Source organism: Lutra lutra, chromosome 5 (assembly GCF_902655055.1).
Source record: "Lutra lutra chromosome 5, mLutLut1.2, whole genome shotgun sequence".
Taxonomy (NCBI): domain Eukaryota; kingdom Metazoa; phylum Chordata; class Mammalia; order Carnivora; family Mustelidae; genus Lutra; species Lutra lutra.
The window spans coordinates 67886385-67906305 of record NC_062282.1 but is presented as its reverse complement, the minus strand read 5'-3'; the positions used below and the strand labels follow the sequence as shown (position 1 = coordinate 67906305).

The following is a 19921-nucleotide window of genomic DNA, read 5'->3' as shown; positions in this document are numbered from 1 at the left end:
CTGCCTGGGCTGTTCTTCTCCTCCTATTATTTGCAAGGGTTGGTCCCTCACTCCCTTCTTGCATCTGCTCAGCATCAGAGAGGCCTTCTCTGACTACCCTCATATAGCACACGGGCCATCACCATCTAGCCACCTTTAATTTTCTTCACAGTACTTACATTGGACCTATTTGCTTACTGACTCCTATGACTAGAATGAAAGCTCCGAGACTTGGCTATATTTGTAGCTCTACTCCCAGCACTTAAAACAGTGCTGTTGTTGGTGCTCAGGAAGGCTTTGTTGAGTAACTAAATTCATGTCACTTCAGCATGGAACCAAAGGATTAGTACTTTGGACTTACTAAACACTTACATAAAACATGTAAGTAAAAATTACTTAAAACAGATGCATTTAACATGTAAGAACTGAGATACGTTATTCCAGTCTCATGGGATTGGGAATGTGAGTATAGCAACACAAATACATATAGAGAAGACATCAATTATGATTGCAGTGTACAGTTCTGCCACATTTTAAATCCCAAGGTCTCTCTTTCCTTCTACCCAGGCAGTCAGCTGGTATGTACCTGGGTGACTACATACAGTGTTACGGATAAACCACCCTTCACCTCAAGTGGCATGGGTTTAGCACGGTGAAGCAGCTGCCAAAAGTGCAGAATCTTTGATATTTGACTTTGCCATGTGCAAATATTTCTTATCAGGGTCCTACCTTTATTCAGTCTGGGAACTCCTCTACTCCTCCCCCATTTATGGGATGTGACCCATTCTTTCCTTCAGGAAACTTCAAGGACCAAAGTTATGTAATAAAGTCATTAGTAGTGTCTGAAATTCCTTGTCCCAAAGTCAATACAGCTCACTAAAAGAAGCAGCTACACAAGTTACTGGAGATGACATACTGTTTAATGTTCCTTCTTAAGAAGGAAGAACTGCCTACCCTGACACATTCAGTGAACAAATGTATATTAAGTACCTGTTCTATGTATGGAGATACATGAGACACAAGCTCAGATTCTACAAAAGTCACAGTCATATTTATCACTAACTACACTATCACAACCATTCCTCCTCATTTCTCTCAGTTATATCATTTCACTTTCACGAAGTCAGGGCAGAGGGATGATGCTGATAACCCACAATATGTCCTCTTCAACATCCCTACCATCTCTGAGCAGGTCAAGGCAGGGTAGGGGGGACAGGTAGGAAGAAGAAGAGATAACAAAGAGAAGCTACTATGTCCTGGCATGAATCACACCCAAAACTCTGTGATCTTCCAAGCTCCCATGCCTTGACTAAGGACAACTGTGCAAAGGTAATCATACCTGTAAAAGGGTTTTTAATAATGCTTTAATCCTGTAGAAGCTATTACGGGTCATCCACCACTCAATTTTTCCACATTTGATCATGTTTTCCATTACATGTGTTGAAGTTGCTCATCAAATATTAATTTGTTTGACCTCCACTTTTAAATTTCTCCTTGTAGGGGCAAGAATCAGTACTTTGAACTTACTTTTTGAAAAAAGATTAAAAAACAAAACAAACAAATAAAAAAACCACTTCCTGGTAAGAGCCCTGATGAGTTTCTGCATTCTTTAAAACTCCTTTCTCAGCTTCCCTGACAGTGCTATCCTGGCTATTTCTCACCAGCCTAGCAGCATCTTCTCGCTTCCCTTTTTAATGTCTCCACAACATCTAACAAACCTTTATACATTCTCTACACCTAAACTCAGACCCCATTTCTTTTCTGTTATCTTCCCACTCTCCCTAAGTCATTTCAAGTCCATGATTTGAGACTCTCCCTATCTATACATATATATACATACACTTCTTTATATTAGATATCCAATGTATATACACACGTATATATATATACACATACATGTGTACATACCCGTGTATATATAAATACTTATATACACACATACATACACACATTTATACAGATATAACATGTATTCTGTCCCCCTCCCTCAAAATGACTCTTGGCCTAAAATATAAACTACCATTCTAACACAATTCCTTCTTTCCGCTCTCAAATCTAGTTCCTCTCCTGTATTTGCCATCTCAGTTGTAACACCATCTATTCAGTTGCTCAAGTCCAAAACCTGGGAATCAGCTCCTCTTTCACTCCCACATCCAATCCACCTGCATACGATTCATTCTGCCACCAACTCTTATTATCTGTAACTCAGTAATAGCTTGGATCTCCCTGCTTCCATTGTTGCTCCTGCCAATCCATTCTTTATCCAGCAGCCAGAGATGGTATAACAAAACAGATCATGTTGCCACCTCATGAAAAATCCTTCAATAACTTGCCACTATGTTTATAACAACATCTTCTCCTGGCCTCTTTATAGTTATTTGGACACAACTCTCTCCTCTCAGTATATTTACATATAGGGCCTCTTTGGCCTGGAATGCTATCCTGTCCTATCATAAACTTATCCTTTAGGTTTTAGCTTCAATGGCTCACTTCTTGAAAAAGGCCTCCCCAACCCCAATTAAAATTAGGTCCCTTTATAGCCTTACTAGTATCTTACACTTTCCTCACATAGCCCTGAAAATAAAGCTTGTACCTATCTTATTTGTGCAACCATTTGGTTAAGGTGTATTTAGACAAAGTCAGTATATGTTTTGCTAACCACTCCATCATGCCACAGTACCAAAAGCCATGTGGCCAACACTTAAGAAACTCCTCTCTCCAATAAAAATTTGACAAATGGAAAACTCATGAGTCCTGGCTCTACAAAGGCTCCACAAGACAGTAATACACACCATGGAAGCACCCTATTCCACTTCACGTGGATTTTCACGGGAAAAAAATTTAAAGTCACAGTGGTGGGTAAAGAAAAGAAAACAAGAGGAAGAAAGACTATATAGTCCTCTCCCCTAACAAGTTTCTAAAGTGCTTGTCTTTTACTTCTTTTGTAGAACCTAGTACAGAGTTAGATCCAGTTAAGGTGCATACTGAAGCACTTATTAATCAAAGTAGATTATGTGACATTCAATCAAGCGCTAGACTTAAATGTTACAAAATTCTAAATATTATGATTCACTGAGGGCTAGAAGCATTAGAATAGGCTTCAGGAAGGTAAAAGTAAATCTAGGCATGGTGAGGATCTAGTCAAACTATGCTAGAACCTCTCCTACCCTCCTTCAACAGCGGTCAGTCTCCATAGTCAGATCTGTACTCCTTAACATGACATGTTTCTTCAGTCCATTTGTGAAATTCTGAACAAAATTATTTTCCATATGAGGTACTATGCTTAGTTAATCTAATAAAATTTTTAAACTGACCATAAAGGACCCAAGTGGCATAAGGTTAAAACAAAACAAAAAACAAAACTACAAAGAATTCCTTGTACTACCTATTGCATAAATGGAGCTATGAACATAACATTTATACACTACATTCATCATGTAGGAATTAAGAGAATCTAAATTGAAACCCTAAGTTTGTGTACTTTCTGATAGGCCAACACAGATCAAAATAATAACTACACAAGCCATTATTTTCTAGGCACTGAACATGAGCCTTGATGTCCTTTTCTTTTCTAATCTTCAAAATAACCACGGAAGCTGAAGAAGATGAGGCTCACAGATTGGATAGTTGCTTCAGATAGACAGCTAACTATACAAGTTTTCTTTCTGAGACACTGTAAACAGATCAAAAATGCCCAAAAAAACCTCAAGTTTTGGAGAACTTGAAGAGCTCTGTTGTTCAGAAAACTTAGAGTAACAAAAACTTTCCTAGGATATTTACAAGTTCAAGGTATATAATATCCTTTAATTCAAAACCCCTTTTAAAAACTTAGGGGTAAATATAGACTGCCTTACTACTTAACTGTTCAGCTTTGGTGCAATCAATCCGAAATATAGCTTATGGTATTTTTAATAATAAAATTGCTATAATGAAAGGGAAATTACCAACTATACATCTACTTTACAGAGATTTGGAGTTTGGCAGGGATAAAAATAAACTACAAGCTTCTTTCTTTTGAAAGAAACTACAAGAGTATAAATAAGTGTCTTAAAAATTGTTTTTCTTCTGATATGACAAAATACTGTAAGGGAGTAACAGGAGTAGTATTATCCAAAGCTAAATGATGTCAGGCTTTTAAAGAATCAGTAAGCTGTAAGGATTGGGACCTCTGTAATTATTTCAAAATGTATGAATGTTGCATTATCAAACACTAGGACAAGTAGAGTCTTGTATGAAATGAGTGTATGAGAGCAAATAATCACACCTGAAGAAATTACATACTTTCTCTATTCAAACTTTTCCACACTATGACATCTCAGCCTATGGTAGCAGCAACTCTGGATTCACAAAATTTCATCAACATAATCCTTTTACACTTGTTAAAACAAACATCAAATAATCCCAACTCATAAAAGTTAAATATTAATTTTCAAAAGCATTGAGCTTATCTCAAAATAGTAATTTTACACCCTGAAGAAATAAAAATTGGATGTGGCCATAAAAAATAACAATGTGGAAACCAGTAGACTTTTAGGGATGGTTTTCTGTTCACAAAGTGTAACTACTCATGCAAGACCCCAGAAGATCTTTCTAGACATCCTCCACAGGAAAAAAAACAATTCTCTTGTTTCTCTTTCAGTCTTTCCCCTCCCCCTATTTTACACTTTGCAGCCCCCCAACTTTTTATACAGTCCTCTCCCCAAAAGTTTACATAATAAAAAATAGATTTATGCCATTACCAGGAAGAGCGTATCCCAAGATTTTTCAAAGGACATTCAAGAGAGCAATAATTGAGCCTTAATAATTCATAGACCACAAACACACCCTCTTAAGATTTTCCCTTCAAACACCACTGTTCCCACTCTCGGGACCCCTAATGGGTATATATAAGCCACACAATACAACCTTTAAAATGGACACAGATGGCAGATGCTCTCCACTCTCTCCCCAGAGACACCCTCACCAAAACCTCCCGCACATTCCCTCCTCAGGGCCCACCAGCACAGTGTCATTCAGAAGGATGACTGTTAAGGGTGAGTGAGAAGGAAAGCGTACACCAGATACACAAGTGGTTGGTGAAGGTTGTTAAATGCAATCTCTCTTCAATTACCTAACTAGCTTAACCCGCTGCAAACTTCTAAGAGATTAAGTTACATTCCTCGGCAGTTCCACCCTTGACAGCTGACCGCAGAGATGCCAGCGAGTCGTGCCCGTCCATTCCCGCCACCCCACCCGCGGCTAGCCAGCGGCCACATCCCGCGGTCCGCGAGGACCAGTGGTTGGGGAATGAGGGAGGGCTTCGAGAGCTCACCTTTTCCAGCTCATCATGGAGCTCGGCCAAGCTGGGCCGGAGTAGCTTCTCGCCCAGCTGCGCTGCGGTGTGCCGGTAGTGATCGATCCTGGGCACGGCGTCCATGGTGTTGTGGCCAAAGGTGCGCAGGTAGTAAGTGTTGGTGTGGGTATCATAGTAGTAGTGCTGGTGATGTCCACTGCCGCCGCCACCGCCGGAGTGCAGGCTGCTGCCCTCGCTGAGCACAGTGTCCCCGCCGTTCTGGAAGCTCACGTTGGGCCCGTCGCCTCCGACCCCTGCCGCATCCGACAGGCTCTCGTCAGCAGATGAAGAGGCAGCCGGGTCCACGAAGTTCACGCGGAAGCGGCCCTTGGCTTCCTCGCTGCCCTTGCCTGGCCCGCTTTCGCCGCTAGCTTTCCCGTCCGCTGGGGTCTCCTTACCCCCAGCCCCTGCACCAGCCGCCGTGCCCGCTGCAGCCCTCCCCGCGTTCTCGGAAACGAGGTCCACCTGGAAGCGGCTCTGGCTCGGGGTGGGCCCCAAGGGTCTTCCCAGTCCGTCCCCGGCCGCCGCGGCGCCCTCACCGCGGACCCCGCCGCCGCCCCGGCTCGTGGCCGCAGCATCCTCCGACACTGAGGGCACGGCCGTGCCGGGCAGGTCCACCCCGGCGGCGGCCACCGCGGCAGCTGGAGGAGTCTCCCCGACCCCGGCCAGCCTCGGGGCGCCGGAGGAGGGCGCCGTGGGCCCCGGTTCCATCGCTGCCAGACCCCCGGCAGACTCTGAGAGCCTGGCGGACGTCGCGGGCTGCACGCCCTCCGCGCCTCCCGCCGGCGGTGCCCGCGGCCGCAACGCCAAGTGACGGAATCGCTCGCCCCTCCGCCCGCCCGCCGCCGCTAGCCCGGACCGGCACAAACGCCGCCGGCAGCCGAGTCGGCGCGCGAGTGCAGTGGGCGCGGGGCGGGCCCCGCTGTTTAAAGCCTCGGCGGGGCCGCAGCGGTGGCGGCTACAGCAGCAGCACGCGGGAGGCGGGGTCGGCAGCTCCTCCGCCCCTCAGCCCGCCCACCCGCGGTCCCGCAGTGTCGCGCGGCAGACGCTCCCTCGCCGGCCCGGCCCTCCCGGGCTTCTGCGAGACCCCACGCGAGAGCTGCCTGCGCGAGGATCGCGTCGGTCCAGTCCGCGCCGGGCCTCGGGCAGCGCGAGCAGCACGATCAGGGAGCAGGCGCGGCGACGCGCCGCCTCACCGCCGTCGCCGGGATCTCCGCGCCGCTACCTCCTCTTCCGTCGACCTCCTCCCACCCTTCCACCTCCTTCCCCCGCCCCCTCTGCGGCGAAAAGGAGAGCCCCCCCCCTCCCCCGCCGGCCGCCTCCCTCTCTCCCCGCCCCTGGGGCTGCACGTCAATGGGCCGGCAGCCCAGGCCTCGTCAGAGCAGGCTGCGGACGACGCCCGGCTCGGCGGACGAACGGGCGCCCCAGTCCTGCCTCGGCGCGCGCCGATTGCTGATGCTCCCGCGGCAATTGCCACCACAGCCAGGGCTTCAGGAGCGCGCGTTCCCTCTCTCTCTCTTTAAAAAAAAAAAAAAAAATTTTTTTTTTTTTTTTTTAAGTTCTGAGCTCGCAGTACTTGGGCCGAGCCGGCGAGATCTCGCGAGATGTGGCGCGGCTTCGGGGCCGCTTCACCTCAGGCTTGTGGTACCCGAAGCGGTGCTAGAGCTGCGGGTCGCCCCCAGCTCCGGTGGGTGAAGCGGGGGATTTTCCCGTCGGGCCCGCAGGTGTTTCCGGAGTTGCGGGCGAGGTGCGCCCCCGGGCGAGGTCGGCTTGCAGCTCGCGCCGGCCGCCACAGCCGGCCCTCACTCCAGGCCTGAGCCTAGGGGGAGGCAGGATTTCCTCTGAGCCGCCTTTGAGGCGGACGACACTCCGCCTGGCCGCGTTAGATTTGCATAACCAGAAACACTCCAGTGGAGATGCAGTGGGTGTGTCCACACCTCGATGACACCTTTATTTTAAAAGCTGTGATGTTTGAAGGTGAGAAGGGAGCTTAGTTGTGATACCGGATCGTTTCAAAACGATTCTTAACTTGAGGCATTTCCAAAAATGATAGGAAGCTCAGCTCAGAAGCGAGTACGCAGCAGTTACTAACCGTAGACCCGTGACTAACCGTGGAGCACTAACCGGGAACTTTCGGCACGATTTAGGTTGTGAATTTCTGTTTTCCTCCTTTCTTCTGCAGACCTGTTTTCTGTGAAATGTAGGGGAATATAGTGATTTTGCAACTTCCTTAGCAGAATCTATTTTTAACCTGAATTCTATGCACAGCCCCACAGAAACGCAGATAACGACCACGATTGACTTCTTACATCGCTTGTCTTTTGTTTATTTGTATTTACATATTTTAAGTTTTTATTTCTGGGGTTAAACACCCTCCTTTGCCGAACCCTGGAAGTATGGCCGAAGAGCTATAGAGTTCTCAGAATTGTTTGGAAATGCTGTGAAGAAAGTTGCAATCAGACACTTCTCAAGAAATTGTGATACCCATGATCTTAGTTGACCTTGGCAAACTTTTCTTCTAGATTTATTATTTCTGTTGTAAAAATGGAGAGAGGAAGGAACCACTCTCGGATCATGTAGCCGCAGTACAGTTGGTACTGGACCATTGCTGCCTCAGTATTTGATCCGTGTGGTACTGAAGCTAAACTGGTACCTGTTGGAAAACATTCACTGAGCAGAACAAAGATAAGCACCTACTATGAGGTGCTCTGTATTTTGGGAATATGACGGCAAAGCAGACAGTCGCCTCTCTCATGGAAATGATAGTCTAGTGGGGGAGAGAGAGGAGGCAATAAAGTTCAATGGGTACAATATATAGGGCACTTGTAGTGAGCATGAAGGAAGGAGAATGGGATATGTCTGTGAGATGGAGGTGGCAAAATTTGTCATGGAAGAGCCCCACTGAGACGGTGACATTTGAGTGAGGCAATGAGAGATATGTATATTTGGGAAAATGATGTTCCAAGCAGAGGAAAAACAAAAACTGAAAGGTGAGAGCATGTCTGACTTGTTCTCAGAATTGCATATAGGCCAGTGGGGCCTAAGAGGCCTGCTTAAGGGATGGGGAGAATCAAAGGAAATTATGTCAGAGTTTAGGGGTTGGAGCCATGATAGACCAGAAAGGACCCCTTTGGCTTTTGGAAGGACTTTGGTTTTTAATTTGAGTGAGATGGTATGTTAGTTTGGACTGTCCTAACACAATACTATAGACTGAGTTGTTTAAATAATAGAAGTGTATTTCCATACTCTTCTGGAAGCTGGAAAGTCTAAGAGCAGGGTGCAAGTATGGTCAGCTTCTGGTCAGGGCTTTCATCCTGGCTGGCAGGCAGCTGTCATCACTGTGTCCTCACAGGCAGAGAGAGAAATCTGGTGTCTCATCTTATAAGAACAGCTTCATCAAGTCAGTGCTCCACCTTTACGACATCATTTAATCTTATTCTCCAAAAGGCACTATCTCCAATGAACACACATGGGTTAGGGCTTCCACATACGGATTTGGTTGGGAAATCCGTATGTGGATTTATACAACTCCATAACAGATGGCAAGTTAGTAGAGAATCTGAGTATAAGAAAGACATGATTTGACATATATTTAAAGCATCAATCTGCCTTGTAAATATACAAGAACACCAATAGTGGGGTCAAAGAAAGAAAGAAGGAGACGTGTCAAGAGGTAACCCAATAATCCAGGAAGGGATGATATGACTTTGACCATGATGGGTAGCAATGAAAAGGGGGTAGGGGGCAAAGGGGGTAATAGTTGAATTCTGGAGAGGCAATAGAATTTCTGATAGTTGTGGAATGTGAAAGAATCCAAGGGTTTTGGCTTGAGTGACTGAAAGAATAGTTTTGCTATTTTCTGAGGTGGAGGAGATGGTAAATGGAGCTGGCTTGGGTAGGGGGCATATCAGGAGCCCAGTCTGAGATGTCCATTGGAGGAAACAAATACATGTGTAGTAATAAATAGAAGTCACTCATATAAATAGGTAATTGCAGACTGAGAAGTTCTAGGACAGACTGGAACACGGTACAGTGAGAATGCAAAATAGAGGGACCAGTGAGGGAGGAAGGGATTTTTCACCTGAGGTCTGAAGGATGATTACTTGTGGGGGCGGGGCCAGTTCAAAAAAGTGAAATATTGTGAGCAAAAGCCCTCATGGACTGAACATGGCCTGACTAAGGAGCTTGCAGCCAGTTTGGTTAAAGCATAGAGCCCAAGGGACGAGAGAGATAGGAGATGAAGCTATCTATTCTAAAAGCCTTATACAACCATTAATGGGTTTCCATGGAGATAGAGGGGGACATGATCAGGTGTAACTTCATTAGAAGTCTCTCTAGTTACATTGTGGGCAGAAGATTGGAGATGAGCAAGAATAAGAAAGACAGGATACAACTTCAGTAATCTAGGCTTAGGATGATAGCACTACTAGTAGCTTATATTTATATGGAATTTGTGCCCTGGATTCGGTGCTAAACTCTGCATTCATAATGTTATTTAATTCTTAGAACAACAGCATGAAGAAAATCATAGCATTACCCCCATTTTGCAGATGAAAAACTGGGTCAAGGAAAAAAGGTTAAGTGACTTCTCCAAGGTCACTCAGCCAAAATCAAGATTTGAATTCAGGAAGTATTGCTCCACTAATCAAACTCAACATTATGGGGGATACACGAGAAATGAGGAAAGGGAAAAATTTGAGAGGTACTTCAGAGGTAACTCGAAGGACTTGGACATGGATTGAAGGAAAGGAGAATAAAGGATGAATTTTGTAACTTTTTTACCTGGAGTTAGATGATGGTAACGTTGGTGAGAAAAAGAACATTCCAAAACTAGGTTTGGAGATAAATATGAGAAATTTGGTCTAGAACATATTGGGCCTGAGGTACTTTTGAGACATCCAATGGGAAAGTTAAGAAACTATTTGACTACATGGGTCTTGGGCTCAAAGAAGTTTGTATGACAGAGTACAAATGTGTGAGTTTTCTGCAAATAGATGATAACTGATACCGTGAACATGAATAAAATCACTCAGGGGCAATCAGCAGCAGTGTACAATAGATCTTTCTGCAGTGGTAGAAATATTCTATATCAGTGCTGTCCTGTACAATAACCACGGGCGACTTGTGGCTATTGAGCACTTAAATGCTTAGTGCAGCTGAGGAACCGAATATATAATTTTTTTCTTGAGTTTATTAAGTAGCCCCATGAGCTAGTGGCTACCATACTGAACAACGTGGGTATAGAGTTCAAAAGAAGACCTAGAGTCCAGCCTCGTTTAATTCCAACATGTAAAGAGGATAAAAGAAAGAGTGGCCTGAGAGATGAAAGGAGAACCTGATGAAGTCATTTTTGAAGTAAGATCAGCTGAGTTAAACTGGGCCAAGAAATGGAAAAAAATGAAAAATGATACTATATTGAATTTAATAACATATATTAGCCAACACAATGGGAGGATAATGGGGGACAACAAAGGTTCCAGGAGATAGAATTAAATCGTGCATGTGAAACTTACAGAAACACTGTCAGGAGAGGTCTCCATTATTTCACTGTCAGCAAACAATTGGTTATCAGATTTACCATGTGTCAATTTAGAGACTAACCTTGAGGAGAACAGACTAGTTGTCAGTGCCATGGTGGAGTACCCCCATCATTTTGCTCACTTTTCCCTTTTGCCAAAAAGTTAGCCTGTGACATTGCATGTGTCAATGAATTTACTAGTATGGATTGAATATAATTAGAATTTAGACTAGAAGGGGCTTAGGTTGTTATTCTAAGCCTTTCAGTTAACAAATACTAAAAATCCTAAAAGGAGACATAGATTATGTTTAGATCTACAACTTTTCATATCTGCAGATTTAGAACAAGTGAGATACAAAACCATGTCGACTTTAACATCAGCATTTTGGCTTTTTTGTTGTTGTTTATAGTGAGTTTTACTTGGATGTGCTGTGTGTGCTCATAGTCCACCTAGTTATGGTTTTCTTTTTTTTACTAGCTGGCATTCTGCATACAGATTAGGTCAGTGGTATTTTTCTTGACCAATGAAATTATTATCCTATCATGGAAAAAAAAAGTTACCCTAGAGAACCTTGTTTATGCTGTAAATGTCATAATTTTGTTTTCTTACTCAAGTCTCAATCACATTTTTTTTTTAAAGATTTTACTTATTTATTTGACAGAGAGATCACAAGTAGGCAGAGCGGCAGGCAGAGAGAGAGAGGGGGAAGCAGGCTCCCCACTGAGCAGAGAACCCGACGTGGGGCTCGATCCCAGGACCCTGGGATCATGACCGGAGCCGAAAGCAGAGGCTTCAACCCACTGAGCCACCCAGGCACCCCTCAATCACATTCTTCTTTAAAAATTTGTATTTGTAAGTTATATCTTTCAAAAAAGACAGCTCAAGGTTTTAGTGAATTTAAATCTCATTGAAGTAGTATGTTCATAGTAAACACATTTAAAATAAATGTAGTGTTGGGGCGCCTGGGTGGCTCAGTGGGTTAAGCCGCTGCCTTCGGCTCAGGTCATGATCTCAGAGTCCTGGGATCAAGCCCCACATCAGGCTCTCTGCTCAGCAGGGAGCCTGCTTCCTCCTCTCTCTCTGCCTGCTTGTGATCTCTCTGTCAAATAAATAAATAAAATCTTTAAAAAAATAAATTAAAAAAATAATAAATAAATAAATAAAATAAATGTAGTGTCAATCTCTTTTCATTCCCCACTTCCTCTTATGCTGGTATTTGTCATAAAGCTAGTTAGGGAAATCTTTTTTCACTCAAATTTTGTACTGGAAAAGTTATTTTCTGTCTGCACAGATTTAATACTTATAACTCTATAGGCTGTGAACATTTGCAAACTTTGAAGTTAAAAATTGTTGTCAAATATTAATATACAGAGCAAATACTTTTACAGAATAACTTAGTGGTTATAGTCATGGTCTCTCCTTGGCCAGACTACTTTGGATTTGAATCTTAGCTTCCCTCGCTCCTAGTCATGTCACTTGGGCTAGTGTGACTTCTGTGCCTCAGTTTTCTCCCATGTAAATTAGGGATAATAAAGGTAGCTACCTCATAGACTTTTGAGGATTATATCTCTTACTACCTGTAAGGTGCTTAGAACAGTGCCAGACACATGTTAAGCCCACATGTATACAAGCATTAAATATTTTATTTTAAAAAAAAGAAATAGTACTCAGGCAAAACTTTTAAATTGTATCTTTGTGGGTGTTTCCTATTTAGTTTTATACTTTTTCTTCCTGTTTTGTTTTTGAGAGGCATTTAAGTGACTTTTTGAGTGGTTTGTAAGCTCCTTTTTTTCTGTTACACAGTTTTTAATTTTAAAGCAGTCGTTAGCATCATTTTCCTGCCACTTGTTTGGAAGATGAAAAACAATACCCTAGACTGAGGATTTTTTTTAAGGATGAGGATTTTTAAGGATGTTCACCTTAAAGCCACTTATTCTTTTTTTCTTTTTTTTTAAAGATTTTATTTATTTATTTGACAGAGAGAGATCACAGTAGGCAGAGAGGCAGGCAGAGAGAGAGAGGAGGAAGCAGGCTCCCCGCTGAGCAGGGAGCCCGATGCGGGGGCCCGATCCCAGGACCCTGGGATCATGACCTGAGCTAAAGGCAGAGGCTTAACCCACTGAGCCACCCAGGCGCCCCAAGCCACTTATTCTTTTTACTGGGCACTTTTACAACTAGTGGTTTGTTACTAGAGCCATTATATATTAAATGTATGTTACATACTAAAATATGCTATAGCAGTATTTTGTCTGTATTCACTGTATTTACTATACTTTCCAAAAAATAGAGGTTAACAACATAACACAGCAACACTTAAAAAATACATGACTAATAGTTTAATTGCCTCTTTATGGAGTCAAATATCACAATGTATCCCATAACTAAATTCACTATTCATGAAAAATCTCTAATTTCCTATCCTTTATTATACTCATCAATGATTGATCCATTTTTCACTTTCAAAAAACTGTAAGTGTAATTGAGATATGTTTTTACAGTTGTTCAGGATGCCTAAAATACAAAAAACCCCATAGACATGGAAGGGATCTTAAGGATTATGAAGTAAGCCACTACTTTGAAAAAGAGAATATTTTTCCATTGGCACTTTTAAAAAATACTGTTTCTTATTTTAAAGTATCTCTACATCCAACATGGTACTCGACCTCACAACCCTGAGATCAAGAGTCGCATGCTCCATCAACTGAGCCAGCCACGCACCCCCCAAAAAACATTTTTTTCTTTAGTAACACATTGTAATGATTAGCAGCTCTTATAGCTATAGTATTAGACATGTAATAAACACTCAAATACTTATTTAAGAATAGGACATTCCTCCTAATTGCTAAATTAAAATTTTCTACTAATAATTCAAATTTTTCTTCTTGTCCTATTCTTCAGAGGTTATGGTAACCCATAAAATGTAAGGTTTCTTTTTGTTTTAGTTTCTAAATGATTTCCTCTTACGAGTCATTATAAAGCCCAATTTCTAAGTACATAATTATTTTTATTACTTTCCTCTGGGCCCTTTCCAAGCAATTTAATCTGCCTTTAAATGTGGGCCAAAACTATTAGGTACAGTATTCCAATTAAAAAAAACCAACAACAACTGATGATTGTAAAGGTAAAGACAGACTTTTACAGTACAAGTAATTGTTTTTACTTAAAACTGGGCTTATCACATCAGACTTCAGATTTGGCCCAACAGTTAACTCTTAGATTAGTCAAAAACTATTTTTAAAATTTTTTAAGAAATTTTAACTAAAAGTATAATTATTTTTCTACTAATTTCCAAAGACCTGAAATTCTAGACTATAAATTAAAAATTTCATATTTATGAGGTCCATTACATATTTTTCTAATTATATAAGTAATATATATTTAGTACAGAAGTCATAGGAAAAATAAAAGGGAAATATAATGCCATCATCCTAAAATAAGATTTGCCATTTAGTTTTAAACAATTTTTTTATCTTTTATAATTTTTAAAACTTGACAATAACAGGAACAACTTTCTGTGTATATAAATATCTTGCAACTGCATGATTCCTAATGTCTTCTTAATGTTGCACCATTTGGGTTTATCATAAGTTACTGAATCTATCCTATTTCTTTAATGTTTTGTTTATTTCCTTCCTTTATAAATATAGCAAGCAGTGCTGAATTGCTTTGTGCATATGGCTTTCTTCATAATGGATTATTTCCTTAGGATAAATTCCTAGAAATGAAATTGCAAGGTATGTGTATTTTTAAAACTTTTGGCATACCTTGCAAAATTGAGTTTCCAAGGCTTATATCAATGTATTCTTCTATCAGCATTGTACTTGAGTGCTTGTCTTCCAGCACTGTTACAAATTCTGAGAAGGATCTTCTTATCTTTGTCAATCTGATTAGTAAAAAAAAATGATTTAATTTTCAATAACTGATTGCTGGTGAGTATAAACTTTTTAAAATTTATTAATAATATGAATGATTTTATTATATATATCTCAATTGCCTATTGATATCTGTAGTATACTGATACTGATAGCAGATATTGATATCTGATGTATCCTGAAGTCTGCCTTGTTCTCGTAATAGCGTACATGTGTTTTTTTGTTGGGGGGGGTGGTATGGGAATGACCTCTTTAAGCAGTTTTGAAGGATATAATATTTTAGGACCTTGCCCACCCCAGCCAAATTGAGAGCACATTAACAAATGTGCCATCTGGCTCTCCCAAGAGTTTCGGATTTTGAATGGTGTGATGCAAAGTCAGAAAATAAGTCCAGTTGCTGAGGCTATTAGCTGCTCATTCCTTACTGCTTCCCTCACTGGAGAATTGCCTTGCCTGGGGGCAGTCCAAGGCTGGACTGGCTAAAGGGACAATAAACACAAAGGCCATTGCTTCTATTTGGGACTGCTCTAATGAGCACCCTGTAGGACTGGCAGAGGCTTCAGCTGCATCCTCCTTGTGAGTCCGCTTCTCCCTCTGCCCAGTCCTGCCTACACTAGTTCCTTATGGTTATATCTTGTGAGAACACTTCCCAGCCATCCTTCTCTATGCCATCTCCCACTTCTGTCTGCTTCCAGGAACCTGCCCATTTATTCCAGTGACAGCACTCAAGGAAAACTGTATAGTAGTTCATGCTATCAAAACCCCCAGGAACTCTTTCTCTTGTCCTTTCTGCATCCAATTCTTCCTTTTAACTTTCTCACACTTTAAGTCAACCATAGTTGGTTCCTATGGCTTGCAACCAAGAATCAGTATTTATACAATGTTCTTTGCCATTTTTCTGTCTTTTGCTTATCAATTTTATGAGCTTTTTATATACCACATGTATAAACATTAAACTAAATCGGGTCTCTTCCATTTGTCTGTTGCATTGTAGTTTTGTTCATGTAGTGTCGACATTCAATTATTTAAGAAATGTATTGCTCTCAAATATTTCAGTATTTTTCTTTGTTATTTTTACCTTTGGTGTCATGTTTAGACAGGTCTTTGCCATTACAAGCTTGTGTACAAAGAATTAACATGTATATGTTTTGATTTGTGTTTTTATTTTTAATCTCCTAACTCATAAAATATTTATTTTTGCTTTTGTATGAGACAGTGATTTAACAATTTTCTACAAATAATTTAACTGAGTTTTTAGGTCCTAATGTTAGAGTATACTTTAACAGTATCCTCGAATTTCAGAGTTTAAGTACAATCACATATATCTTTTACTCAGACAGCAGTCTGGAAATGCTATGTCTCAAGCTTGCCAGGCAGCTCTGCCTTCTCATCACGAAGGACGCTCGCATCTCTGCGTCAGAGGCACTTGCTTCACTTCTTGCTACTTTTCAGTCAGTGGGAAGGGGGAACTAGAGACAAGCATCTTCCTCAGCATCATACAACACATGCACACACACATAGAGGCATGCACACACACACTGGCATCCTATTGACCAAGATTTAGGCACTTCACTATACATAGCAGGTTAGGAAATACATTTTACTGGATATTCATGTGGACAGCCAAAACCTATGGACTTCTGGTATTTTCTATGATAAGGAGTCCTGCCAGTGGGTAGAAACATGCATTTTAAAAGGTTATAAAACATCCTAATACTCTTATTAAAATGGTAGTTATATTGAACATGGAAACTGAAAATGTACCTAGAAACATCAAGATTAGTATGTAGCTAACATTGTAAAATGGTGTATGTATGTGCGCACTGCACACATGCTGTAGCAAGTCAAATCTTTTCTTCCTCCTCCTTCACCATCTCTACCACCATAATATTTGAATATTGTGCATGAGTTCAGAAGGGTTTTTTTGTTTTTTGTTTTTTGTTTTAACTAGATGCTTTTAAGGCTCTGGACATGCTTCATGGTACCCCTTTTGTTCAACTCTCAGATTCTTTTTGTGCAGACTAGGTGAATATGAGCAGTGATGATAAAAAGGATACATTAGTATGATTGTTTAAGTGGATTTATAATTTATGAAGTAAGTTCATCAGGAAATATAATATTCTTGAAAAGGAATGGCCTATATCTGATTTAGGAATGAATATTAAAGATCTAATAATGATGAAGAAATCAGAAATTCTATCTTCTCATCTAAATACAGAATCTGTTCTTAGTACTGATATTGATTTTTATTGTGATAGTTTGGACACAGTTTCATATTTAGTCTCTCTGTACTTTATTTTGGGATTATAAGCACCCAAACTTTAGAATCTCTTCTGTAAGCCTTTGACTCCTTGCCGACTAGAATAAGATGTCCTTTAGAATAGTGTTGGTCTATGTGAAACATGGTTTTGATGCAGAGTAGTTTTGAATGCTTTATTTTTGCAGTTTTTATTATGATGTATAACATATATAGGGACGTGTTTAAGACACATATGTACCTTTTGATAAAAATTACAAAGCAAGTGTCTGTGTAAGCCACCATTGAAGTCACAAACCATAATATTGCCCAGCCCCCAAAACCCCCAAGTATGCCCATTCCAGCTTACAACCCTTTTATCCTACTCCTAGATAAGAGAGTCCTTTCCTTTTTATATACATGTATGTCTCTAAACAGAATATAAATAGATTCATACTACGGGGGGCGGGGGTTTGTGTCTTGCTTCATTTCAGCTTATATTTGAAGAGTTGATCCATGTTGTGTGTGTTGTAGTACATTCATTTTCACAACGCTATAATATTACCTTGTATTGATATACCCCAATTGATGTAGCCATTCTGCTGTTAATAAATATTTTGGTTGTTTCCAGGTAGTTTTGTTTTTGCTATTGTGAACATTGCTGCCAAGAATAATTTAGTATAAATGTTGTAGTGAATATTTGTAAGTTTTTGTAGGTTCTATATTTAGGAAGGTATTGCTGGTTCACGAGGTATGTTCTTTACCTTTGGTAATCATCATCTATCTATAGAAGGGGGCACACTGTTGTCTAAGTAAAGTGGTTGTACCAAGAATGGTATTATTTTTAAGGTTCTTTAGCATCTCCTCAGATATTTGCTAAGTTTCTTGAGTGAGGAAAACAAATGTTATGGTATTGTATTTTATTATAAAAGTTAAAATACCTTGTAGGAAAGATGGAAACCAATTCTTTTCCAGCCATTAGTTTAAAAAGATATGTCAGTGTGGATAACATATATCAATATACAATTTAAAAATACATTATGGGGGCGCCTGGGTGGCTCAATGGGTTGAGCCTCTGCCTTTGGCTCGGGTCGTGATCTCAGGGTCCTGGGATCGAGCCCCGCATCAGGCTCTCTGCTCAGTGGGAGCCTGCTTTCCCCTCTCTCTGCCTGCCTCCCTGCCTACTTGTGATCTCTGTCTGTCAAATAAATAAATAAAATCTTTAAAAAAAATTAAAAATATATTATGCATCATATATAATATGTTATATTAATACACTATTATTATTAATATAATAGTATTGCATTGGTTGGGTATGTGATAATTTATTTACCAGGTAAACTAATTGATAGATATTTAGTTCATGTCCAAGTTTTTATTATTACCAGTGATGGATCCATAAATACCTGGTAATATTTGAGGACTTATTCATTAGGTACATTTGTAATTACAGAATTATTGCTCATAGTGTATAAGCATTTTAAATTTTGATATATACTGCAAAGTTGCCCTCTAAAAAGCTGTATCAGTTTACTTTTTAATCAATTACTATTTGTCAACATTGTATATTGTCAGAATACTTTATGTTTGCTGTTCAGATAGTTGAAAATATAATTTGATTTGCATTTATCTAATTATGAGTGAAGTTGAGCATGATTCCATTTATTCTTTTTCTGTCAACTTTCCATTAATATCCTTTGCCTATTTTTCTGTTGGATAGTTGCATTTTTTTCCCTTAGTAATTTGTGAAACTTATTCCAAATTAAAGAAATTAACATTTTTTCTATTATGTGTTGCAAATACTGTCCCTATTTTGTGGTTAGTTTGTATACTTTGTAACTTTTTTTTTTTTTTTTTAAGATTTTGCTTATTTATTTGACAGAGAGAGACGCAGTGAGAGAGGGGAACACAGGCGGGGGAGTGGGAGAGGGAGAAGCAGGCCTCCCGCTTAGCAGGGACCCCGATGTGGGGCCCGATCCCAGGACCCAGGGATCATGACCTGAGCCGAAGGCAGACGCTTAACGACTGAGCCACCCAGGTGTCCCTACTTTGTAACTTTTTGTACATAGGTTTTATTCTTATTTATGATTTTCATGTTGTGCGTAACTTGCAAATTGCTTGGAAGCCTATTTCATGTGTTGTCATTTGCTTTGTAAATTTATAAAGACAGCTAAATTTAGCTCACAAATAGCTCAGCTTTTTTTTTCTTTTTTGCAAAGACATGTGTGTGAACATCCTTTTAGGAACCACTATAGATCGTGAATACAGTGAAGCTAATCAGTTTTGGTCATCAAACAAAAATGTGGTTAACATTTAAATGACTACTATTTCCTTCTTCCTTCAGTGGCCCTGAAAGTCAATGGGTAGGAAAGTATTAGTAAAGGACAGTATCTTCTCGACATAAAGTATTACCCTAAAAAGTTAGAGAATACCTTCTCTCCAACCTTCCTTCAATTTCATGTATTACTTCATCTGCAATACCATATCGAATACTGTCAGAAGTACCAGCATCTCTTATAACAATTTATTCATGGATAAACTTTGATTTGTAATAAATGAAATTGATTTATATGGACTTTATATTTGCCTTAGAAACCCTATAAAGAGATATTTTAGTAGAATATTTAAAAGAACAGATATATGAAGTTCCTCAAAACACTTCAGGACATCCAAATGAGTTGTTATTTGCATATATGGAAATAATCTAAGTGAACCTAGCTCAGACTCCGTTCTAAGCTAAAATGACTTCTAGTTAATCCAAATTAAACTAAGAGATATAACAAGTTCAAATAAATAGTAACACTTATAAGTAGTGGGGAGCAACAAGCCATGCAAGACATTTTTAGCTTATGTTCTTGTTTCATATGTATTTTAAAGCTTTTTATAAATTACTTTGTAAAATTAACTAGTATGACATAAAATCTTATTTGTCAATCTTATTTGGCTTTTGTTCAGTAGACTAGGAACTCATAGCCACCAGAGA

The 19921-nt window shown here is 40.3% G+C and overlaps 1 protein-coding gene and 1 long non-coding RNA gene across 3 annotated transcripts in view; one reads left to right on the top strand and one right to left on the bottom strand.

The window, feature by feature from the left end:
* Nucleotides 1-6549, bottom strand: part of SLC12A2 (solute carrier family 12 member 2) — a 112968-nt gene extending 106419 nt beyond the window's left edge. Inside the window, exon 1 of one of the 2 annotated variants that reach the window (XM_047728990.1) lies at nt 5291-6549. In XM_047728990.1, coding sequence (XP_047584946.1) covers nt 5291-6022 — 732 coding nt within the window. In that variant the 5' untranslated portion in view covers nt 6023-6549. The remainder of the gene's footprint in view (nt 1-5290) is intronic. The other variant, XM_047728989.1, reaches the window with a different exon arrangement.
* Nucleotides 6550-6855: 306 nt separating this feature from the next.
* The window catches only part of LOC125099702 (uncharacterized), a 268859-nt gene continuing 255793 nt past the window's right edge, over nt 6856-19921 (top strand). The window contains exon 1 of the long non-coding RNA XR_007127328.1: nt 6856-7288. This is a non-coding gene — a long non-coding RNA (uncharacterized LOC125099702). The remainder of the gene's footprint in view (nt 7289-19921) is intronic.